The sequence below is a fragment of the Buteo buteo genome, chromosome 10 (genome assembly GCF_964188355.1).
Source record: "Buteo buteo chromosome 10, bButBut1.hap1.1, whole genome shotgun sequence".
In the NCBI taxonomy this organism is placed as follows: Eukaryota; Metazoa; Chordata; class Aves; order Accipitriformes; family Accipitridae; genus Buteo; species Buteo buteo.
The window spans coordinates 414,166-439,169 of record NC_134180.1 but is presented as its reverse complement, the minus strand read 5'-3'; the positions used below and the strand labels follow the sequence as shown (position 1 = coordinate 439,169).

Below are 25,004 nucleotides of genomic sequence, written 5' to 3'. Positions count from 1 at the left end.
TGTCCCCAGACAAGGAAGTGTGCCGCAGCGACCAGGGCTTCTCCAAGCCCCACAGAGCAGGGAGCACCACTCATCTCCCCTCACAAAGGCTTCAACACCTCTCAAGCTGCAAATACTTGGTGATTAAAGCACAGTCAGAGCTGGCACTGAACTGTGAGACACAGCATCGTGTCCTACAGCCGGAGGAGCCAGAAATGAGTCAGCAGGTGTTCTGGTTTTGGCTGGGATAGAGTTAATTTTCTTTCTAGTAGCTGGTATAGTGTTATGTTTTGGATTTAGTATGAGAATAACGTTGGTAACACACTGATGTTTTCAGTTGTTGCCAAAAAAGTGTTTATACGAACTCGCTTCTCATGCCCAGCCAGCAAGAAGGCTGGAAGGGCACAAGAAGTTGGGAGGGGACACAGCCAGGACAGCTAATATTCCATACCATCATGCCTACTATATAAACTTGGGGGAGTTGGCCTTGCAGGAGGGCAGCAGATCACTGCTCAGAAACTAACTGGGCATCAGTCAGTGAGTGGTGAGCAATTGCATTGTGCATTACTTGGTTTGTATATTCCAATTCTTTTATTATTGTAATTTTATTATTATCATTATTATTTTCTTCCTTTCTGTCCTACTAAACTCCTCAACTTACAAGTTCTTATCTCAACCCATGAGTTTTACTCCCCCCTCCCCAATTCTCTCCCCCATCCCACTGGGTAGAGGGGAAGTGAGTGAGCAGCTGTGTGGTGCTTAGTTGCTGCCTGGGGTTAAACCACAACAGCAAGGTCAGGCAACCCAGGGTCCAGTCAGTAGGGAAGAGAACAGAGTCCAACCAAAGATGGGAAAAAAAAAAAAGAGGAATCATCTTTATTTGTGAAGTGTGTTAACAGATGGAACAGTTCAACGCTACCCAGCAATAAAAAGTATTAGACTCCACTAAGCATTTGTCTGCTCTCAGGCTCCTATGTCACACAAACATCACGATGGCTCAAGCATAAGAACACATGCTGTTAAATCGGCCCCCCCCCCAGCACCACAGCCCCTGTTCACTCTGCCCCTATCCCCCACTGTAGCAACTTGAGAACAGATACTAATAACCCATGAAATAAGTTAACAGCAATCACATTTATCCAGTGTCCAGCTCTAACACTGCCTCCTGGTTGCCTGTTCAAGAGTAACTAAGAACAGCTCTGGAAGAGCTGACTGGGAATCGCCTGACACAGTACATCACTTGCGTGCGGGTCTGGGTGATGCAGCACATGCCAAGGAGCAAGCTCTTCACTCACTCCTCCCCAGGAGCTGCACCAGATGTGTCTCATAGCCCTGCCCGAGTGGCTAACAGGACACATGCTGCTTCCACACTAGGGAAAGGTGCAGCCTTGCTCCAGGTGATGCACTGGGAAATACACAGAACTACCTTCTTAAACCCTTTGGTCAGATTGGGTCATCTCCAGATGGTCACCAAAGCGGTTTCTCCCCAACCCACACAAACAGGGCAGGAGAACAGACCTGCTGGGAACAACGGCCATGCCAGCCACGTCCAGTGGAGCAGCACACAAGGAACTGCACATGTTTCACTGCATGTTCAGGTCTGTCATCCACAGCTCTGTGAGTGGTCTCAAACACTGAGGTGGGACAAGGAGGGCATTTCAGAATGGCCCTACCCAACACACCCTGTTCTTCCCAGAGTTAAGAAAAAAGTTGTACTCCCACCCACCCACTCTGTATCAACATAAAGAAACCTAGGACACAGACAGCCAGTGACCTAGACTACTGGAAATAAGGGATTTACATTTACAGGTAGAAAAACCCTCCCACAACTCTTTTTTAAAAAAAAAAGTATATTTTAGATTCTACAACTTAAGTTTCTTTAGAAAGTGAAGTAACTGAATCGCAAGAACACACTAGAATATTTCATGGTGCTATTTTACCAAAAAATTAGAAGAAAACAAAATTGTCCAGACAAGTTCTTCATCTACACATCACCTGGCATGAGAGAAAGAAAAGCCAGTTAGATAAGCCAGTTGTACCAGTAAGGCTGCACTGCGCTAGAGGGGGATGATGGAGCAGTACAGGACAAAGGCTGCCCTTCAGTAAAGCTGTGGGCTAGGACTCATCTCCTGCTCGAGTCCAGGGCAGCAATTATCAGGCAGTCCTGACTTTCCCATGCTTTAGAGCCCCACAGTAGAGTCCAACACTTTCTTCTCCCTCTCCCTTTGTCTGTCTGGGCAGGGGCCAGACACACTGCTGTCCCCACACAGTTCCAGCAGCTTTGGCAGGTTCCTACCAGGCTACTAGTGGCCTGTGCTTGAGCTTCACAGTAACATGTGTTCCATCCCCACCTCCCCAGACCCTGCAGTATGATGTTGGGCCACAAAAGCCTCTGCCTGCATGGATGCTTCTGCTTCTTCCAGAGAAGCTTTGCAGATGCAGATACTGCAGCCAGGCAAGACCTCTGAGCAGCTGATAGAGAGCTCCAGCTAGACTACAGCTAGAGACAGGCGCCTCAGGCCACTGTAGGAGCCCTTCACTGTGAGGAGGTGAAGAGCCTGGCACAGCAGCTACTCTCAGCCACAACTCTGCCATCAGGAATGGCACTCACCTGGCCTCCACTCTTAGTTAGCATTTCTCTGGCGGACATTCTTGTCCTTGTGGTTTGTGGCATTGCTCTTCCTGGAAAGAAAAAAGGGGCAGTGAGGAAAGAAAAAGCACAAAGCCCCACCCTACCCACTAATGTTAATTCAGGTCCAAACAGATGGTCAAGATAAGGCAAGATGAGATCAATTACCAGAAGAGTGTCAGTGTGAGACACTGGTGTCATCCCCAGTTATATGTGGTTTATACACAGGCCACATTAAATGAAACATGGTGAGAAAGTCCCCTACTCAGCAAGGTAGTGTGTTGTTGCCACACAAGCTAACTTTTATATTCAGAGCAGGTTCCGTGAACGGATGTGGTCTGCCAGTACAGGTCTGGCTAAATAGGAAAAGGTACTTACAGTGGTGCAGAACCTCCATCATCATCTTCACATTCAGGACAGCATGGAAAGAAAGAACAAACAGTGTCAGAGAAGAGCATGTAAGAAGTCATCTCTGCCACCTCTAAAACTCTGGAGACTGCCTTTCAGACAGGTTACTGGGTACACTGGATGCTACAGCCTACACAGGACTGAACTCAAAAGGTCACCTTGCCCACAGGGCTCCTCTTTTGGCCAGGGCCTGGCAGAGCAGGGGGTCACTTCTTACCAGGCCACCACCAGCTCCAGGTGAGTTTTAAGCTGCTTCTTGTCTAAGCTTAGACAAGGCACAAACTTAGACATAAGCTCCTGTCTAAGAAGTTGCTTTTGTTGGCACAGGGTAGGCTTGGCTCGCAGGATAACCAAGCCACCACCACCACCCCTGCCAGTCAGCAGAGGTCAGGTCTGGCACTTCATAACCCCGAGACACACACAAGGCTACACCAGTAGGCCACAGAAGTAGAATTACACAGGGAAGCATCCAGGCAGCCTCTGAAGGAGCACTGCTGACTGGTAACATCTGTTTAACATTTCCACCTTATGTACCCTCAGCATACCAGCCAGTCTTCCCACTACCAGCACTTAAAACTGGAAAAGAGCCACAGATCCACCCAGCAAGACAGCCCAGCTGCCACTGATCTACCCACTGCTCTCACCCCTATAGCACCACCAATTCAGATGGCTCCCAGATCTGAGTACAGACTTCAACAGCAAGTAAAGGAGAATCCAAACAGGATGTTTCAGGAATGAGGCTTTAAGCATCAGCAGCAGTATGCCATTCTTCCTCCCCACACGTTTTGTGAAATCAAAATAAACACACTGCACGCCACATTCTTGCTACACTGAGAAGCACAGCTAAGAAAAAAGTCTCTGCCAACACACGCCAAGCCCTGGGGCCTTTCACCAGCTCCTTGCAATCTGCCACCTTCCAACAGAAGGCTCCCCATCTTCTCTTCCACAGCCCAGGCTCCCCTCAAATGGCACTGAGTGATGAGGCCCACACTCTAGGCATTGGGACTGCCTTGGGCACCAAGATCTGCATACAGCTGGTGAGAGGACGGATGCAGAAACGTGGCTGGAACTATCTTCTACTTACCATTTGATGTGGCACCCAGCAGCAGAGAAGGGAAGAGTGGAAAGATAACACCAGCAAGGATATCACACCATACACAAGCCAGACTCTCCCCATCCCAGGTAACAGGGAGCAGCCAATTCACAACCATGTACCATGAGGAACAGCATTTGTCCAAGCTGGCTCAGCAATGCCTTACTGTTACCTCTTCTCAAGACAGGCAAAGCAACAAAGACTTTTGGGGAGAGATAACCCCTTTACACCGGGGAAGTGTAAAGCCACGTATATTTGTCAAACAGGTATGATGCTATAACCTCATCCACAAGCACTTGGGAACCTGAGCTTAAGAGCTCTAGCCAAGGAGCATCAGGACACTTCAGTATACACACCCTGTCTTCACCTGTCAAAGTATCTGCTACAGCTCTGACAGGTCAGCACTCGACATGATCTGGACCAGGCTGATGCCTGTCATCAGAAGCCAGATCACTCACACACAGGCTATAGTTTTTTTTTTTTTTGCTGGAAGATGCAGCTACAACACCCTTAAGACACCTGCCTTCCAGCCAGGAGTGTCAGAGGGCAAAGCATCTGCTTGTAAAACTGCCCAGAGCAGAATTCCCCAAGCCCTGTGGTCAAGGGAGGGGTATTTATTTTTAGTCCCTCTGCTGCACCTCACACCACTCAGCCTACCTGATGTGCTGTTCCCTGGCAGAGGGCTAAGGGGCCTGACCCAGCAGGCAGGAAGGATAACCACCCATTTACACTTCATTGTTAACTGGATCAGATAAGGGAGGGGCAGCTGGGCTAACACAATGCAGATCCTTACCGATAAGGAAAGGGAGGAGCCTATATTTCCAGAACAGATTAAAGATAGCACTAGGCTTTGAGGAACTCTTGGAGAGTCAGGATGTGTGGATCTGAGGACCCAAAACAGATCCATGAACAGAACCCGAATTTGGCTAAGTCTGGTCTTATGGAGCCACTGACACAGGCCCCCGATTTTGCAGCACCAGAAAAGCTCTATACTTATTCAGAAATCGGCTTCTCCAGAATGTTAGCTGCCAAAGAAAGCCCAGTCCTGGAGACACTCAAGTGAAGCACTTGAGCAAAGTGCAGGGGAACTGTTGAGACAAAGGGTCAGGCTGACCTGCACTGAATCTTATCTTGCGCCAGATCCAAAGCACAGCTTGCTGAAGGACTGTCAGGAACAGTGCAATTACTTACAACTTCATGGCTAAAGTAACCTGGTAAAGACATATCGTGGTTCTACAGGAAATGCCCTTGAGAAGCAGCCCTCAAATTAACACCCATCTGACAAAGGGAACTTCAAGTTCTCTACAAGAACATTTTGCCTGCACCCTACAAGTTACTTGGTCTCCCCATGAAGATTTAACCCCAGGCACCTCTTACCATCAAGAACCTCATCCGGCTTCCTCCTCTTCTCATAGATGAAGATGATGGTGACAAGAACAAGGACTTCTGCCACAATACCCAGGAAGGGCCAGAGTGCTGCCAGGCGGCTGCGTACACGCAGGTTTACCGTAGCACCACCAGAGCCTTGAGAGTTGGTGGCATTGCAGTGGTAATCACCTGTATCCTCCTCAATATTCAGTTTAAGAATGCGTAATTCCGTCTTGTTGCCACTGGACTTGATAATGTATCGACCAGAACCATTGACAATGGGCTGGAGGGAGGGAGGAAGAGACAGTGCTCAGGGCAGTGCTGACATGAAGGGAGCTGCTCACTTACCATGAATGGTCCTACCACTACAGAAATCCTCCTTGCCATGGCACCGAGGAGGCTACTCTGAAATAGCTAATTCTGATGGGACGAGATCCTCCACCTCTTTGCTGGGAAGTAGGGTAGGCAGAAGGGGAGAAAAAGCATCAAACCACAGCACTTACCTCTTGACCTTTTTTGTACCAGTTCCAAGAGGTGACAGCGGGGAAAGAGGGATTCTTGCAGGTCAGCACACCTGTGTCCCCCTCATTCCCATGCTCAGACTTCTTGTATGCCATCACTTGGGGTGGAACTACAGCAAGAGAGAAAGAAAATCAGACACCTCATTATAGAAAACATTTAGAAGATTTGTACTCCCTGCAGTCCACCTAGCCAGAATCAGAGTTAAACTGAAGTCAAGCGTTTTGGGTAAGAAATACATTAGTGGGTCTATTCCCCTCACTTGCCCATTGTTTGGCACATCAAGCTGCTTCGAGAAAGGTTCATATTTGTCCACTAGGTATTATCCCTCACCCATTATTCTTGTGGGAACATGCTCACAGCAGAAGGCTGATTCAATGCAAGGTCTAAGAGCTGACCCTACAGACACTTTAGCTGCCTGATAAAAAGGAGCTATCTCACAGAGCAAGTCTGGTAGTACGCATATAGAGTACCGCAGCCTTATTAGTAAGGGCTAGAAGCAGCTTTTCAAGAAGCTGAAAAGATACCAAAGTAAAGTGTTCAGGAGATCACAGCTTACCCACTCCCCTCCTCAGACCCAGAAGCAAAACATAGGAAGTTACCTTCAACAAGGATTTCTCCTTTTATCACTGGGTTTGTTTTGAAGACACATTGATAGATGCCAGAGTGCTCTTCCACCTTCCCCTCAATTCTATCAAAAAACAGGATGTCTGGTAAGCGTTCAGCACAACTGACTTATCCACAAACAGATACCAAACTCCAGACCCATGGAAACAGACATCTATAAGCATCGGCAATCTCCTCCATATGCAATTTATCCCATTCCAGTGCCAGTATTTACACTGCACCACATACCTACAGCAATCCAAATCTTCACCCTTCTCTCCCCACACATTGAGGATAGCAGAAGAGGATTTCACATACACCAAGTCTAACGTGGGCCTGTCAACTCAGTGATCACTGAGATGACCTGATATTGTGTCCCAAGTCCTGAAAACCAGCAGCTTTCACTCCCTGACCCAAAGCACTCTTGCCATCAGGGCCTCTACAAAAGGAAATAATTTAAGACCTAAACGGTTAGCTAGTATACATGAAGAAAACCAGGAGCACCAGAACAACATTACACCATCACTAGGTGCAGCACCATATGTACACTTCAGAAGCGGCCAATTCCATGCTCTTCCCTCTTCCATACAGACCCCAGGCTCATTAAGAAAAAAAAAATAATCACATCCTACTAAGCAAAGCCAACATAATCAAGTGCAGCAAGAGAGTCCTCTAGTTAGCACAACCCAGGACACGGCCACACACCTCATGTAAGATGTCAGCCCTGCAGTTCACCTCTAAATGAGGCCAGCAAGGAGCTTAGGACAACAGATTCAGAGGAAGGTTATTCTTCCCATGCAGGAAAGCCTACTGAAACACATGGCAAAGCAGTGGCAAAGAAACACCCAGGCTGGGTCACTCTGGATTGATCCAAGCATACGGAGAACTCTCCCATTTTCCTTTTTGTAAAGCTGCTGCAATGAGATTTAGTGGATTATGCTGCACTGCAACAAACATCTCATTCTGCAGCTTAGTAATACCCACTCGAGGGAAGGGGCAGGCAAAGTTTCAGTCCCATGGCTGCACTGGGACAACAGGCTGTTTGTTAGTTCTGCTGTGCATGGCGCTTCCCACTTCCAAAAACCACTCAGCTAAGGAATTGAGGTCACACGAGGGAGGCTGGGTTATAAATACTTTAATCCTTGTTCAGCTCCCTGTTGCTATGGGGAGACAGGCACGTCGGCACTACGATACAAAAGGACATGATGCCTCTACAGCTGCTGGGTCAGTGCCAGCCAGGCCTGACTGTAATCAAAAAGGAAAGCTCACTGCACTGTTACAATAAGGCTGGTATCCCCGCTTCTCCTCAGCTACACCCTGCAAACAGTTTCTGAGCATTGACCATAACTCACAGAACAAGCTGGGAAGCTGCCTGTAAGAACAGCTGGACTTTGGAAAGGTACATAAAACCCAAAGGCAGAGGCAACATACACTGGAGTCTCTCCTTCCACACATGGCCTCTGAGGAGCAGGGAGCTGATGTCCTGTCTGGAGCATGGGTCCCTCAAAGCTCCAGGAAAACAGCCCTAGCACACTGATGTCAGTGCAGGCAGACAGTGCAGACGTGGGCCAGGCAGCAGCCCCAGCCATGTTGCATGCTGCACCTGACAAACTAACAGAGCCCAGCTGAACACCTGCATAAAAACATGAAGCAGCAGAGCTTCTGTTACTAAGAGGATATTTGTGGCACATAATTTCCTTTCTTCCTCCTCCCCCCCCCCCCCCCGCCCCATAAAGGAGAAAATGTTGGGCCTTACCAAAGCTTTGTTTAGCTCATCTTATGTTCTAAAGTTTAAAAGCCTACATTTTCAGCAAGACTGCAAGCACTTAGCTTTGGGTTCAGCTGATAGAAAACATTAACTGCTTCTGGTAAAAAAAAAGAAACCCGTCCCCTGTGTTCAGATGACACTCACGTGTAACTGGTGGAAGTACTTGACTCCGTGTCCTCTTTAACTATCTTGTCCCCGAGCAACCACTTGTGACCCTCAATGGCAGAGGAAGGCTCAGTTATGTTGCAGCTCAGGAGCCGGTTGACAGAAGCATTGTCCATAGAACTTTTGACTTCTGGACCTGTATTTGTAAATAATTCGACTGAAGTTAACATGTGGTATTCCAGAGGTCAGGTGCCTGCCCAAGAACCTTTAATGCAAAAGGTTACCAAAACCCACAGCTCCTTGTCTCTATCATAGCTTTCACTTACCTTTGCAATCAGTTTCCTACCAGAACTGATGATACCAGCACCGGAGAGACTTGAAAACCAGGCAACTAGGGCCTGACTGCACCTAGCAATAACCGATGCTGACCCTGCAGCTGCTCCCACCACAAGCAGAATTCCTGCCTTGTGTTCTGGATAATTTTGAGCCTCCTGCTGTCCCTACAATGGGTCCAGCTCCAGCAGAGCTAAGTGTTCAATAAGCAATGGAAAAAGGTCATACTGTGAAGGGCAGTTACAAGAGTATGGCTCTCTGCTTTTAAAAGCCGCTATAGCACTCGCTGTGCCAACACCTTCCAGAATCTGAGCAGATTTAGACCCCTCCAGGTAACATAATGGATGGCAGTCAAGACCCTCCTTTGTGAGGGGTAGCAAACAAGACCATATGCGAGCAATATGTGCATCATCTGATGCAGTCCAAGAGATTATAGTTAGATTTACTCCAGGAAGAACACACAGAACCATGACTCCAAAAGGTCCTGGGCCTCCATGTGCCAAGCAGCAGTAAATTATGCAACATGACTCAGGCATTTCTACTTTTAGGAGGCAGCCCAAGAAAACAGCTGCCATTAGCAGCACCATTATACAGCCCTGGTGGCACTATAGTTCCTACCCTTCCTCCCAACCTCAGTCTCTTGGAAGGAACAATTTTCGCACAGGGCTGACAGGCATTTTGCTTTTTCTCCTACCCAAATTCCACTGGAAGAAGGTTCTGCTGGAGTTCTATATTCCCTAGCACATGTATGCTGCAGGCTCCTACGCTGCTCTGGTAACTTCAGGATTCATGGCAAGACCTTAGCAGGCCATTAGATTCCCCCATGCTGGCCCAGGTTTCTATTACTCAAAGCAGCCGCCTGTTAGCTCCAGAGTTCGACTGCCAGCTCTGTAAGTAGAGGGAATCTGGTCACTTCCACGGGACAAGCAACTACATCACATTCAGTGTCACACACAGACACGGCCATTTCAAAAACGGTTGCATCTCAAGAAACTCAAAGCAGGTTTTGTTCCCCACAGCTTGTATCACTAGCGAAAAAGCGAGCTTAAAGCAAGACTGTTCACAGGAGCAGAAGCTGTACGAGCTGTAGGGAAGGGCCGGTTTGTCAGTGGTGGTTAGGGCAGAGTCTACTGCACAATCAAGGCTCTCAATTCTGCAAGCCAGCACCAGGACTCGGAAGCACTCAGGAATAAGCGGTAGGTTCCACATCTTTGGTTCCGGAAAAGGCGCGGGATTGCCAAAGGACATTTGGTTGGGAAGCCACAACCCTTTTTGAGCAGGGCCATTTTGGGTCAAGTCACAGGTGGTGAGGGAGATGACAGAGGGTGGGAGTCTCTCAGTTCTACAGCTGGGGTGGGAGGGTGAGGGGAGCTTTTGGGAGCCACAGGACACGGGTGCAGGGGTGAGCATGGCAGGAGACTCAAGACACCAGTGTCCGAGCAAGTGCCAAGGCCTCGGAGTGGCCACTCACGTTCAATGACAAAAACGTTTGCCTGGGAACGGATCCACTTGACTTTGGGGCTCTTCGACAAGTGGTTGCGGTCAGGGTCGTTGCTAGCCCGGCACTCATACATGCCCGAGTCGTCGCTTGTGAGGTTTGCGATGTAGATGGTACTGGTAGAGTGCAGGTTGTAGGTGGCGTTGATTTTGACACGGTCCTGCCGTGCACCATCCCAGAGCTGAGCATAGGTCTCATTTGGCTCGTTTCCCTCAAACCACCACTGGATCTCAGGGATAGGATTGCCAATCGCCTCGCAGTACAACTCGACGCTGTCCTGAGTCAGTCTCTTTTGAGACAGCGGTGACTTTATAAAACCAGCTATGAGTTGAAGAGGTATTAGTGCAAAGTGTTAGTGCAAAGCAAGAATTCACCCTCTACAAGCAAAAAAAAAAAATTCAGCCATTGAGAAGAGGTCACACGGAATCTTCAGATCAGTGTAGTGTTCCCTCCCTCCCCTCCACACTCTCTGAACTCTGCCCAGCTCCAACGGGGCTGTTATTTTTAATTGTTGCATCTCCAGCCAACAATGTTTCCTGTGACTCTGCTGCAAAACCAGAACATACAAACCAGCGTATAGTATTTACAACCATCCAAACAAGAAACCCACAGCAGTCATGGCATCGCTTGCCTTCTGCGAGGGACGGCATTACAGCATGATGCCCACTGGGGCAGACCAAGAGCCTGCAGCACTTCCCCTGACACTCACCTGGTCCTCAAACACTTTCAGTTCAGGATGAAGACAACAACAGATTTTTGTCGCAATGGCTTATCCAGCCTCCACGGTCCCCACGCAAATTTAGCATCCCCTGTGCTCTGGCAAGGCGCTCCACAGGTCTGCCGAGGCACCCACCACACTTTGCGAGGGAAGGCCGGCACAGCAAGGCAGCACAACCCCTGACACGTGCTGCACCGCAGGGAGGGCAGCACCTTCCCCAGGTGGCTGCGGACGGCAGCACCCGGAGCACAGACCGAGCCCCTGCTTAGTCAGTTTTGTCAAGACAACTGTAGTGGGAAACGCATTTCATTACCTCCCTCTCACCCCAAAGGGGAACATGTCCATCCCTCCTCCCTGCACACGCCTGAGGTCAGTTGACCGAAATTCGGAGCTGGCTGGGTCGCGGGCAGCCCCCATCGCTGTGCAGTGACCAGAGGACACGGTGCACTGCTACACCTACCATACCCTTTGCTGGCCTCATCTGCCAGCCCTCGCTGCATTGCAAGGGCTGCTCTCTGCCCCGCTCCCAGGCATTCGTTTCATCACTCTGCTCACCAAGACGCCAGGCAGACACTTTTAAACACAATATTAAGATAACAATACTTTCTTTGTGGGAGGAATGTCTTGCAGTCTGCAAGATGTCGCAAGCCAGTGAGGAAATGTGTAACATTCATTGTCATACAGACAGTGAAATCAGATTTTTCATCTCAGGCAAGATAACTTTGCAGAGCTAAATTAGTAATAAACAGATTAAAAGCATGAGAAGCAGCTGCAGGCTAGAACCACGGTATTTTTCAAACTGCCCTTGCAGTAAGAGGCCAGGGGGTTCAGCTTTTGAAAACAGACAGTCCAAAGGTAGGTCTGTGAGCCACCGGACTGCGGAAAGCTGAGCTGCCAAACTATTTTAGGCTACTGGCCAGGCGCAGCACAGCCACTGCGACCCGCAGTCCTCAGGTGCGGACAGACCGCCCGAGCCATTACAAGGCAGCAGGGAGAAGGACAGGGCCCCAGGGGAGCCATTCTTGGAAGGGGTAGGAAGGGAGGCTCTAGCAACATCGCTTCAGGAAAAGACACCATTCACAAGTTAAGGTCACTTACGTGACTCAACCTCAGTCAGATTTAAGAAGAACTAGTTAAGGTTGCGACACGTCCTTCCTGCACACCGACTGCACTTCTGATGTGCCAACAGCAGGCTTACAGGGCATCCCACATGCCAAGACAGCTTCCAAGAAATTTACTCAGTTACTAAGCACTTAAAGTTCGTGATTATATACAACCCTCCATATCTGTACCATGATGTACACGCACAAAGGAGGTGGGTTTGGGAGCGATTTTTTGGGTTTTTTTTTTTGCACGTCTGACGATGTTTTAATAAGAAATCCTATGACCATTTTTTGTGAGTATAGAAACAAATCAGTATTACAAAACCAAGTTTGCTCAAACTCAAGAAAAATACAAGTAAGTCTGCAAGGTGAGTTTCAGAGTCCTAAATAAATCAATTCCACATTTCTCAAAGGAAAAATTAGCTTTACATACTAAATCTTTAAAAGTCTGGAAGAATAAACATGCCTGGACAAGGAAGGAGAGATCTAACCCTCATCTGAGACCAAGACTCTTTCAGAAGGCTGATACTGATTTTAAAAAAAGTAGGAGGCAACAGGGGTCCCAAAAGATGTATGGGGGTATCGGCTGTAAGCAACTTTCTCATACACTGAGTTGCACTTCTAGAACAACTGACCTGTGTGCCAGATGGATTTTTCTTACACCACAGGCCTGTGATTAAACATTCCCAACCACCTAATTTTGAAAAGTCATGGAACTAACTACAGCACTTGTCAAAGCCTGTCCCATTTTAACTACAGTCTGATTTAAAATGGGAGCTAGTAAAGATCGAGGTGGGGTTTTTTGTTTGTTTTTTGTTGGTTTTTTTTAAACAGATACAAGGTGATTATCATATGCTGACAAAATAAGCTGTTGCAAGGTTATTTGCTCTGAGTTAGAGGGCACTTCAGGCAGTTCAGACAGGCTAAAAAGCTTCAGCAAGCAGTAACAACAGCAAGTACCATTTGCATTCACATGGGATTAATATCCCCTCTCCTCCCCAACACAAAGCAGACCAGGCAATCAAAATGTTGGGCACTCAAGGCTGTGGAAAGCGCCTCCCGAGCCCAGGGGCATACAAGCACTGCCAGCATCAACCCGCTGGAATCAGAGCTGCTCAAATGTTTTCCAAATGGTGACAGGCTGCAAGTTGAAATGGGCTCACAAAAACAAGACCACTCTTCACAGAACTGGGCTAGACACTTCTCTTGGGCACAGTGAGGTATCTGATCGAGCTGGACAGTGGTGAAGGCAGACAAGAGCAGATAACGTTCTCCCGAGTCACCTTCAAACTAAAAACAACCTCTCCCCCAAGCAGAGGGAGGAGTCCTCATGGTGTAAACTGTGTCTGCGCACCCAGGGCAGCCAAGCCTGGCAGGAGCCTGCAGCGGCCCACAGGGCTCACTCTCCTCCCTGGCATGACCTTTTTTTCTTGGCCTTGGAAGGGGATTGATGAGGCTGTGATGCTTTTTTCTGTTTTCCACTAACAGCTATAAAATCTACTCTCCCCTTAATTTTTGCATAACCAGGCAGTCACTACACAAGCAGGTCAAAGGCAAGTGTTTTCAGCCAGGGTACCTCCTCCTGAGGGCACATAGTCCACGCACACACCTACCTACCCTGCAGCCAGCCATTCTACATGGTGAGCTACCAAAAGTTGGGACACTGCAGTTTACAAGGACCATCTCTCATGGAGGCTGCTCCATAAAGGCAAATCTGAACACTGATGAGAGGTAAATCCCCTTACTTCCAACCCCCCACTCTGCTTACTTTAAGAATCAGCATCATTAGACACCAAGCCCAGGAGCCCCACAGCCAGGGCAGGGCACACGCGTTACACAATGGAGGGGCTGGCAGAGCAGCTCTTCCTTCGGAGGCTTTTCAGGCCACAGATAGAAACAGCCTTCTCCATATCTCACTAGCATCAATCACTTAGAGAAGGGATTGCTCACCCCAGGCCCCTGCGGCGCTCAGTGTGGCACAGGGAGCGGGAAGCAGCCGACAGGGGCAGTTTCAGGTTAGTTTATAAAACTCACATTCTACCTGCCAAGTGTGAAGTTTAGGAGAATGCTCTCCCCTGCCCTCCTCTTCTGCAGCATTAAAATGTAGCTCTGCCGCAAGGAAATATTGGAGCAGACGCTTCTGTCACTACCCCTGGATTTTTCAGAATCCTCCCACTCTTGCGCCTTCAGTCTTTGGGTTTGGCTCTACTACACTACAGTAAGTCTGATACCGCAAACAGGCTACAGATTTTTTAGTACCTGACATGCTAAACAGCCAGGAATGACTTTACCATCAGCACCTCCTGCACCAGGTCTGAATCAGAGACCAGAGTGTCCTCTGGGCAAAACACCACTGTGTTTGCCAAGGCAGCCTGCTCACCTGCGGTTCTGAACACACCGATCAGCCAGGCTCCTTTGACACTAGCTCAAGAAGCGAGAAAACGACGTGTCAGAGCAACGGCACACCCCGGGTGGTTTGGGGTTGTGCTTTTAAGTACCCAACAACAGGCTACCGTAATTCCCAGCACCGCATCCAGCTTCCAGCCGCACACCATGAACGGCCAGAGACCAAGAGCAGGCTTTGCTTCCTCATGAGGGGATTATCAACTTAAGCATCATGTGAACGCCTTGAAGGTTTAAAGCCCAGGGAGCTGTTACCACTCATAAGCCCTGGAAACGGGCGAAGTGGCTGCCAGGAAGGAAGGGCCCCGCGTTGGCTGAGGGGAAGCCGAGCCAGCTCCCCGGGGAGCCCCGGCGGCCTTCATCCTCCGGCCCCTGAAGGGACCGGCCAGCGCGGGCCGCCACCCGGGAGCGGCGGGCCCGGGGACCGACACCGAGCCCAGCCCAGCGGCGGGACGGCCCCGGCCCCACTCCCCGCGGATGCGGCGCAGCTTTGGGGCGCGACCCCGCCCGCCCTGCCCCACCCCGGCCCCGCCCCGACCCCACCCGCCGCGCGACGTGCCTCGCCGCAGGGCGCCCGCGCCGCCACCCGCTCGGCTCCAGCGCCGCCGCCCCCCCGGCGCCGCCGCCCCAGCCCGCCGCGGAGCCCCACAGCCCCCCACCGCCGAGCCCAGGAACCCCCCCCCGCCAAACCCCGGCCGAGAGCCGCCCCGCGGAGCCGGTATGTCCCCCCCTGAGCCCCACCGGCCCCGCGGAGCCGGCCCACACCCCCCGCCGGCCGCCGCAGAGACCCCCCCCCCAGAGCCCCCTCCCGACCTGAGCCGCCCCCCCCCACCTCAGGGCCCCCCGGCCTAAAGCCGCCCGAGCCCCCCCCGGCCCAGCCGAGCCCGCCCGCCCGCCCCCCCTCGGCCCCCGCCGTCCCGTACTTGTCCCCGCGACGCCGGCGGCCAGCCCGCCGAGGAGGAGCACCGCCAGGAAACCGCACGGCCCGACCCCGCCCGCCGCCATCTCCGCTCACGCTCCACGCCGCGCCGCGCCGCCCGCTATAAGCGCCGCGCCGGGTCACGGAGGCGGGGGCGGGCCCGGGGCGGGCCCCGCCCCCCTCGGCCTTCCCGACGGCCAATGGCGGCGCCGCTTCGGCAAGCTGGCCCGCCCGCGCGGCCCGGCTCGGCCAATCAGAGGGGAAGAGCTGATAGGGCGCCCTTCTCCCTCCCGTCCCCCGCGGGGAGAGCCGGTTCGGGCCGGTCCCGCCGCGGCCACGCCCACCAGCCGGGAGGGCAGCCAATGGCGAGGCGAGGCGCGGAGAGGCGGGCGGCGGCGGCCGAGCTGCCGCGGCGCCCGGGGCCGCCCCCGCAGGCGGCGGGGAGGGGGCGCGGCGGGCGGCGACCGGGGGGGTCCCGGCCGTACCGGCACCACAGCGGCAGCAGGAGGGCGGTCGCGGTGCCAGGGAAAGGCTGCTGCGGCGGCGCCGGGCTGCACGCGGAGGCTGCCGGGGGCGGGGGCCGAGGGTCGGGGCGACGGGGAGCTTGGTAGGCGGCGGGGAGCGGGCGGAGGTCCCGGCCCGGGGACGCGGGAGTCTCGCCGCGGTGCGGAGGGGAGGCGAAGCACCGGTTTCCGCCCTGCCGAGCCGAGAAGGGAGCGCCGGCGCTCCGCCAGGAGGCACGGCCGGGCGCGGGGCTGCGGCCCGCACGCCCTCCCCGGGCCACGGAGCCCGCCCCCACCCCCCGGGGCCCATCGTGGGCCAAGGCACGGGGCGGCCGGCAGGTCTGGCCCGTCGCGCGGGGGGGTCCTCAAGCAGGGCCAGGAGCCGCCTCGGCTCCGCCACGGCTGCGGTGGAGGTGCCAGCGCTCGGGGTGAGCCGGGGGCCGCGTCCCCACGCTGCAGCGGGACTCGTGGGAAGGGAACCGGGCGGCGCTTCCTCGGCGCGGGGAGCGGGGCTGAGACAATAGCTCCTGCGAACAACAGCGGGGACGGTGCCAAGACAAACCGGCAGCCCTGCATGCCGGGATCCTGGCCGGCTGCACGGGGCCCTGTCCCGCAGCCCCCTCCGGCCTTCGGCAAGGGCCCCGGAGCTCCGGGTCGGGGGCACCCCGAGGTGCGGGGAAAGCGCCTCGTCCCCGGATCTTGGCCCAGGCCAAGGGGGATGCTGGGCCTCGAGTCCCCGGCACCAGCCCAGTTGAAGCCGCTCGATAACCCCGAGGGGCTGGGGCGGGCGATAATCAGGCACAGCCATGCACTTCAGACAGGAGGCAGCCAGGGCAAAGGGGCCTCTTGTGGGGCAGCGGCTCCGTCCCCAGCTCTTCCCTGTCCCGTGAGCCGACTCTCGACTAACCCAGCCCTGGGAGTGAGGTGCAGCACTTGCAGCCGGGGGTGCTGGGGGGGGGGGGCAGGAAGAGCCAAAACAATGGGGCTGGCGGCGCCAGTCCCCGCCACCCTCTCCGCGGGGATCTGCCAGCTCTTGTAAGCTCCTGAATCCTCCCAGAGCATTTCTTCCCCCAAGCACCATGTCTGCCCCCAGCATGTCCTGCCCAGCCACCCCTTCCCAGCCACCGGCCGCTACGCTCCCCCCTGCGCTGTAGGGATTCAGCAGTTATGGCTCCTGCGGGGCAGAAACAGGGCAGAGTATGGCAGCCCACGGCATCCTCCACCCAGGAAGCCATTTGTCAGGCCTGAATAAAGTGACAATAATCCTATTCACCTTTTAGCCTCATTTCCTAAGGCAACAAAGCACATGCATTTGCCACGTGCAGTCGCAGGTGTCACTCAAACCCTGATCCCATTTGCGCAGCTCCAGGCAGCAGGAAGTTTTGCTCATTACCCCTCACAACAAGCTTTGCCCAGGGGGGTGGGAGCAGGGGCAGGAGCCCCACTTGGGTCACAGAAAGCCCCACACAAGGCAGTTTGCCAGGGAGCATATCCCTGCCATGGCCCCAAGGAGCTGGCAGCAGAGCTGACCTCCCCAGCCCAGCAGGACGAGGCACCAGCAATGCCCCTCGGCTACATGGCTGGAGCAGGGCGGCTGGGAGCTCACCACAGCCTCCAGAGCTCACATGTCCCGGCCAGTCCTGGCCTGTGGACTCAGGGCGCACCCAGCTGCACCCAGATCAGAGCAGCCGTGAAGCCCCCAGGCACCCATCGGCCACCGCTCTGCACAGCCAGGTGCTGCCCAGGCAGGTCTGCTGCCTGCATAGCTGCCTGCACCACACAGCTGCTCTCAGAGGAGCTCAGCACCTTCAGAGGAGCAGAGGCAAAAAACACCTTCCCAGCACAGTGCTGGAGGGTTTTGCAGGCTCAGCAGAGCCCACCCTTCTGCCCAGGCAGAGACCGAGCCTTGGCCACAGCTCCAGGGCAGAGGCAGTGAGCACTGCACCCTCCCCAGGAAGGGCAGAGATGCTCTCCAGGCCAAAGGCAACCCTGCCCAGTCACTCCTGCCCGCTCTGTGAGTTTGGGGAGGGAGGGAAGAAGCTTACTGCGAGACCCAAGACCACCCTGCAGCCCCCAGCCACAGCCCTGGGAGAGCAGCTAGCCCACTCGCCCCTCCCGGCCAGGGCTGCAGGTAGCAGGGCAGGAGCTGGTTCACAGCTGACACAGAAACCCCTGCAGCCTGGGCACAGACCAGAGCAGAGCCTCACCCACACACCACACAGCCGTTCCCTTGAAGTACTTTATTAAATAGTTTCAAAAAAAAAAACCAAACAAACAAAAAAAACCCAAAACCCAGAAGCAGAAAGACTCAGAACTACCCCATCCCTCCCAGCCAGTTAAAAACTACAAACAGCTCATCCCCACACCCTGCAGTGCCCGACAGCCACCGGGCACATCCTGCCTGATGTCCAGGCCTGCTCCCTGCAAACACGGCTCTGGCATCATGGGAAGGGGCAGCAGGAGGGTCCCACCAGGGACAGCCCCACCAGGGGGAGAGAGAGGCAGTGCTCACTCTGCAGCCCTTCCTGCTCAGACACCTCAAAGGCTGTAAGAAAGCCACACAACGCTCACACGCTTCCCACCCAAAGCAACCACTCACTGGCTCCACAGCCTCCCCAAACCGTTCCTCCCATGTGGGGCTGAAGAGGAGTTCTACATGCCCAAACAGTGGGCAGCCACCACCAGGTTTTGCCATCACTCCTCGTCCAGCCAGAGCCACGAGCTCCCCAGTTTTTGTGGATTTGTGAGCACCCCAACATGACTCCCCCCTCCCCATCTGCCCCTCACCCAGGAAGTTTATAAAATAGGGTTTGGTTTTGTTTTTTGCTTTTTCTACAAAGACAGCAGTGGGATTTCCTTTGCAACAGCAGAACAGTCTCCCTGCGAGGTAGAGTTAATTTCAGGGCTGACAGATCCTAAATTCAAACCAGTTTGTCCTAGTTGAGGTAAAATTCAGTAGTTTATAGTAAGTTTTGCAGTGCCAGATGGCCATCAAGATTCCTCATTGCCAGAGTCATCCTCATCCCCGTAACAGCTGTCTGCTTCCTCCTCCATCTCATCATCGTCATAATAGTCATCATAGAAGAGGTCTGAGCCCTCATCTGGGGCTGGAGTCTTGGTCTTCACACAGTACTCTGCCAGTGTGGTGGGGACCTTCACACCATCCCGCTCAGCATCCACCTTTGTGCCCAAGACTTGCTTCCTGGAGGGCGAGAAGTGGGGGATGAGGATGGAGCTTTGCACAGCACACCCACATCGCCACATGCGGCTCACTCCATGGAGATGCCAGGCAACACGGCCCTTCCCCTCTCACACCCCAGCTCACGGGTCGCTCACCCGCACAAGACTGGTGAGAGGACAGGGGAGGGAGAGCACTATGGAGCAAACACGGCTGCACTGTGGCACGCTCCCTGCTCCAAGAGCCCCCCTTGCCATGCCAGGGCTGGCCAGTTTGCAGCTCAGGATCTTCACATGCTGGTCCCATGAGGGAGCCCTGCCAGCAAGGCCGTGCTGGCACCACGTCTGCTACGAACCCAGATCCTCAGCTCTGGGGCAAAAAAGGGCCAGGGCTTCGGCTGAGAGCAAAGCTGGGCACATAACCCAGCCAAGCTTCTCCCAAAAGCCACACTTGGAGCCAGAATCCTTCCCTCCTACCAGCCTGCAGATGGGACTTGACGGGGGCAGGACATGCCTCAAGATCATCTGTGTCCTACAAGATCATAGCTTAGGAAGTGTTCTCAACAGTGGCACAGCGCTGCTGGGTCTGGGCTCAGCTCAGCACGCACCTGATGATGTCCGTGTACTCCCGATCCTTCCCTTTGCTCTCCTTCCACTTGCGGTACATCACGGAGGCATCCACATTGGCTGGAGAAAATGTGTTGGGTTCATTCAGCAGCGAGATCACACTCAGGAGAATGGTCCTGGCAATCAGTAAACACAAGCTGGTAAGAGCCGAGGTGGGTCAGCAACCATCCACTTCCCAGGAATGCCAGCAGCCTCAGTGTCACAGCGTCGCTGCGTCCTGTGGGTCAGGAGGGAGCCTGGTGCGGGCCCACCAGTGAGGGTGTATCTCAGCAAAGTCGAGCAGGTCAGGCAGGAGACAGCCATGCATGGGCTGTCAGGCTCACGCATATTCCCATGCAAGCTCTAGCCATTCTTCAGCAAAGCACACCACCCAAGTGCCTTTCAACAACCTCTAGGCATCTCCTGCAGGCTTTGGGAGCAGAAGGCAGTCCCCATCTCCCTGCTTTCCCATCCCTGCCCTCGATGAGCCTCCTGCCTGCAGGTCCCTCCCCATGCAGCCCTTACCGCACGTTCTGTGTGGGGTTCCACCGCTCGGACGGCAGCTCCCCGCTCTGCGGGTCGTCCACCGGTGGGTGGAGGATGGAGATGCAGACATCGCCGGTCTGAAAGCACAAGTGAAACGGGATCCTTAGGAGCTGCTGCCCCAAGCACTCTCCAGCAACAGCTCGGTCCTCTGTTCCAGTAGCCTGCTTGCTCTTCACTTTGGCTTAAGCCAGGTGAGGCAATCCCAGCCTGTTCTTTCAGTCCATAGGAAGGGACAGCAGAAGTGGTGGTCCCCGCTATGCTGCCTGCAGCCTCAGGCCTTGGATAAGTACCCCGCGATTGCCAGCACAGTACAGACGAGGCTGCCTAATCACACGCTGTCCAATGCCCGAACACATTGCGTCCCCAGCACAGCCTTCCTGGTTCCCATCTGACACAGCCCAACCCCACACACCTGCAGGCAGCAATCCACCACAAGCACGCAGCCTTGGGGCCACGCACATCGCTCACTCTGCATCCACCCTTGGCAGAAGCACAACGTCCCTGCTAGCCAAGCATGGGAGCCTTCAAGCCTGGAAAGCCTGGCTGACCTGGAACCAGCTCCAGGACAGGAGACCGGCTGTCATAAGCTCGTTAGTCGCACTTCCAGTGCCAGGCACTAAATGCCAAAGGCACTGAGTTTCCAGTGCCATGCTCCAATGCCAGACAAAGGCTGGCATTTTCATCCCTGCATGTCCAAGACACCCCACGCTGTCCCAGGCGACCTACCTCATAGATATTGGGGTGCCACATTTTGGTTAAGAACCTAAAGGCAGGAGGAGAATAGGGGTAGTCGATGGGAAACCGGAGACGAGCCTGCAAGTAAACAATAAGGAGAAGTGAGCATCAGCTTGTGAAGGAAGGGAAGGAAACCACAGATCTCCTGACACCACCAAGAAAAAGGAACCTCTGCCAAGTCCAGCTGTGCTCCTGCAGAGACAGGGCCTCCGCGCCTGCCTGTCTGCAGGCAGGACACCGGCAGCATGGCTGGCCTGCCACCGCACAGAGGAAAGCGAGTGGATGAGCCTGTGAGCTGCAGCAGCTCCTTCACCACCATCCTGCCCCATAACCTCTTCTCCACTGGGGTCCACCCGTGCTAACCCAGTGCTCTCCGACATGGAGGGAGGCAGCAGCCCCCAGGCAGAGCACAGTGGGAGCTCGCAGTGCCAGTCCGGCACGCGCCTTGCACGCTCACTGCCCCTTCCCACAGCAGCACCCACAGCACAGGGTGACAACACCAAGGGCAGGCTGCTTCTGGATGGCAAACAGCAGTGGGGCAAGGGCCTTGTGGCCCCAGCTTGAGCCGCATGCCTAAACAAACAGAGTGGCACTCAGAGTCAGACTGCAAGTCTGGCGTCATCCCCGGTCCTGCTGTCAGGGACACACAATGGCCACGCCACCAGAGGAAAGGGGTGCACCCCTCAGAGCTCACAGGGAAGGAAGCATCAGGTGCTCAGTGCTCTGATTAACACACTGAATCTCCAAAAATAGCCCAAGTCAAAACCGGCCACAGTGCGTAGCTCAGGTGCTAAAAATAAAAGCACATGAAGATCACGCTGCAGTCCACAACTCCAGAGCCAGGAGAGACAACCACTGGCTTCTCCTGCGGTCAATGGCCACAAAAAACAAGGTATTAAGGTAGGCCAAAAAGACAGGCTCACTGTCAGCCTCCAAGTGAGAAGGCAAAGCCTGAGGTGACACAGAGATGTACAGCAACATCCCCATCCTCCCCAGAGAGCTGCTACCCCAGCCCACCAGCACTAGGCATCCCACGAGGATGGGGGCAGCTTCTCCCTGTGTTGCTACACTACCTGTGGTGACTGTTTCAGCTTTCAGGTGTTTCCAGGCTCTAGAAGCAAACTTCCAGATTCAGCCACTGCTCCCAAAAAAGCCAACAGCCAGAAACAAACAAACAAAACGGTAAAGATTTAAAACACACAACTACTCCCTGAACATTTCTTGCTCCCTCAGTTCATGTATGCAAGAATTTAGATGTTGGATCCATGAAACAACAGTGTGAACTACCCCGGCTCTGCCTGGCAGCAACCCGGGATTGTTGTTCACCCGTGGAACAAGCCCGGCGCAGGCCCCATTCAGGAGGGTAACTGCAAACAAGGCTTCAGATGCTTCTGGAATTACAGCCTCAACAACAGGCAATGCTGCCAACGCTAGTTGTCAGCTAACAGCCATTAAAAGATTAGCATAGAAGGCAGAGAGACATCTGTCCTCCTCCCTGCTGCCCTGACCAACCCCGATTCCATCCTGGATTCTAAGGCCTCTGCCCTCCAACCTCCTCCCACCCCAGCAGGATCTGTCCCCAGCACAAGTTGATCTGATGGCAAGTCCAAGGAGCCTCCAGCCACGGCATGTCCATCCCTACTCCCATTACCACCTTGCCTCCCAGGCTGGCCCTCTGCTTGACCACCCTGTGCTCTGCCGTACAGGAGAAGAGGTGGAAAGAAGGAAAAGTGAGGCGGCGGCTGGGGCTGGACACATTTTGTGTGCGCATGGAGCTTCAGGCAGCCCAGGGCAGTGCACGCAAACACACACATCAACACACAGCCCTGTGCTGGGCTCTGGCCAAACAGCTGAACTTCACAGAATAATCTCCTTTGTTGTGCCAGAGGCGATCAGAACAAAACCAGCCAGAGGCAAAGCGATACCGAAGGGGGCTCAGAAAGCAACCCCACTTTGCCGTACACAAACAGGCCAACGTTACCATGAGCTGGAAGAGGACTTAGACCCTTCACTCTTCTCTTACACAGAAAGTCTCATCTACTGCCACCCAACAGTGCTGAATTTGGAAGCTCTCAGGCAAAAAACAGGAGCATGAGCTGCTGAAAGGGTGAGAGTTCAAAGGGCTTAGTGCCAAAACAGGCTATGGAAAAAGACTCTGTTTCAGTGAAGAGAAAAAAATCTGACTCTGAAGCATCAGACTTGCCTGCCACCGCTCCACAGGAGAAAAAAAACAAACCACCCAGCTTCTCAGGCACAGCTGACCCTCAGGCTGACTCACCCCCGGTATATCCCCACCCTGCCAGCAACAGGATGAAGACAGAAGAGCTCATAGTGGAGGAGGGAGGATGAGAAAGAGGAAGAAAACAGCTAAGCAAGTTGCTCAACACCTGGGAAGAGCAGATACACATCCTCCCAATAGGGACTGTGCAGTCAGGCCATGCATGCCTTCTCCCCCCCTCAAACCCCAAACAAAACCACAACACCCGCTCCCCACCCAGCTCGAGCTTCTGCTCTCTTGGCCTAAGCCATCTGTGCCTGCATGGGAGAGTCCTTCATCTCTTCCCTCTGGTTTGGTGGCAATGCCCTGGATTCCCTCCAGGAGAAGGAACAACAGCAACCCAGAGCTTGCTCTCCTGCACCCACAGACTGGGGGCTGGAGTGGGCAGGAAAGAAGAAAAGCCCTCAGAGGCAGAGCCCCTGGGGGGGGGGGGGGGGTGCAAATCCCCCTTCCAACGAAGGGAATCCTTTCCTAGTTTGGCAGCAGCCACCTGCACACAGGCTCCCTTCTTCACTCCAGCTCCTCCTTACAGGCACCCCAGGAATAAAGACCCCAGGTCCCAAAGCCCCACTGACCCCAAGGTATCCAGCTACAGATCCAGGTCTTCCTGGCCCTCATCACCCTCTTGAGCCCAGGAGCAGCCCGTCATGCTCCACCAGTACCTACCTCAATCCGATACCCAAGACCCCTTCCCTCTCACCCCACAGCCCCCTCCCAGGGTCTCCTTGTCCTCCTGCAGTCTCTCTGCCTTCCAATATTCCTTCCCAAGGCATCCTCCCCCCAGTGCATCCCTCAACACCACTTACCCTGCCTTGGCCCCTCCTAAGTCCTTTCTCCCACAGCACACCTCTGCCCCCCAGGTCCCCCTACTCACACACCAAGCCCCCCCCACGCCACCAGAGCTTCGCCTCCTCGAGACCTCGGTCCTACCGACCCCGCACGTCCCCCTGCTGCTCCCAGCCCCTCACCTTGAAGTACCCGCCCTCATAGTAGGTGTTCGGGGGGCCGAAGATGGCCACCTCCCAGTTGTAGAGGTCCCCCTCGTCCACCAGGTTGACCCGGAACCCTTCCACGGGCTCCTCCTGCAGCCCTTTCAGCTCCAGCAGCAGCGCCTTCTGCGAGCTGGGCACGAGGGGCCGCGCCATGCCTAGGAGCCGGGGTAGGCCGCGAGCGAAGCCGGGGACTGGCGTAAACGCGACAGCCGCTGCGGGAAGGGGGGACAGCGGGGACGGCTCTTGCTGCTCCGCGGCCGCTCCGAGCGCAGCCGCGCGGGGCACGGCGGGAGCTGTAGTCCGCCCGCGCGGGGCGGGGCCGGCGCAGGCTCCTCCTATACGGGCGCCGCTCGCCTATCAGAGCGCGCCGTCGGCGCGGGCGGGCGGGAGAGCGAGCGGGCTCCTCCCCCCGGACGCTGTCCGCCTATCACAGCGCACCGCCGGCGCTCGGGGGCGGGGCTCCTTCCCGGCAGCCCCTGCGGCGCGGCGGGCGTTCGTTCGTTCGTTCGTTCCCTCAGGCCTCGCCGCCGCTCCGGAGCCGCGTTGCGATGGCGGCGACGCCGCCCCGGTCCCGCATTCACAGCGTGCGTCGGTGCTTCTGGCCTCCTGCACCAGCGCAGCCGGCTTTCCTGCCGAGCAAACGTATCGCACGCGCGAGGGTTGCCTCAGAGATCGGCCTCTTCCCCTTCGGGCCTGAACGGCCGCGCAGGCCTCACTG

The 25,004-nt window shown here is 54.5% G+C and overlaps 2 protein-coding genes across 2 annotated transcripts; both read right to left on the bottom strand.

Annotated features, from left to right (window-relative positions):
• Positions 1-827: 827 nt before the first annotated feature.
• BSG (basigin (Ok blood group)) lies at positions 828-15,550 on the bottom strand. Its single transcript, XM_075037707.1, has 9 exons — positions 15,454-15,550; positions 10,280-10,627; positions 8,515-8,671; positions 6,599-6,687; positions 5,981-6,108; positions 5,487-5,760; positions 2,987-3,011; positions 2,591-2,661; positions 828-1,974 (listed from the first exon to the last, which is right to left on the bottom strand). Exons 1-8 carry the CDS (start codon positions 15,533-15,535, stop codon positions 2,604-2,606), a joined length of 1,161 nt encoding a protein of 386 aa, XP_074893808.1. The 5' UTR covers positions 15,536-15,550; the 3' UTR covers positions 828-1,974; positions 2,591-2,603.
• Positions 15,551-18,179: 2,629 nt separating this feature from the next.
• CDC34 (cell division cycle 34, ubiquitin conjugating enzyme) lies at positions 18,180-24,593 on the bottom strand. Its single transcript, XM_075037706.1, has 5 exons — positions 24,263-24,593; positions 21,008-21,094; positions 20,261-20,358; positions 19,738-19,872; positions 18,180-19,154 (listed from the first exon to the last, which is right to left on the bottom strand). Exons 1-5 carry the CDS (start codon positions 24,437-24,439, stop codon positions 18,944-18,946), a joined length of 708 nt encoding a protein of 235 aa, XP_074893807.1. The 5' UTR covers positions 24,440-24,593; the 3' UTR covers positions 18,180-18,943.
• Between the last annotated feature and the right edge of the window lie 411 nt (positions 24,594-25,004).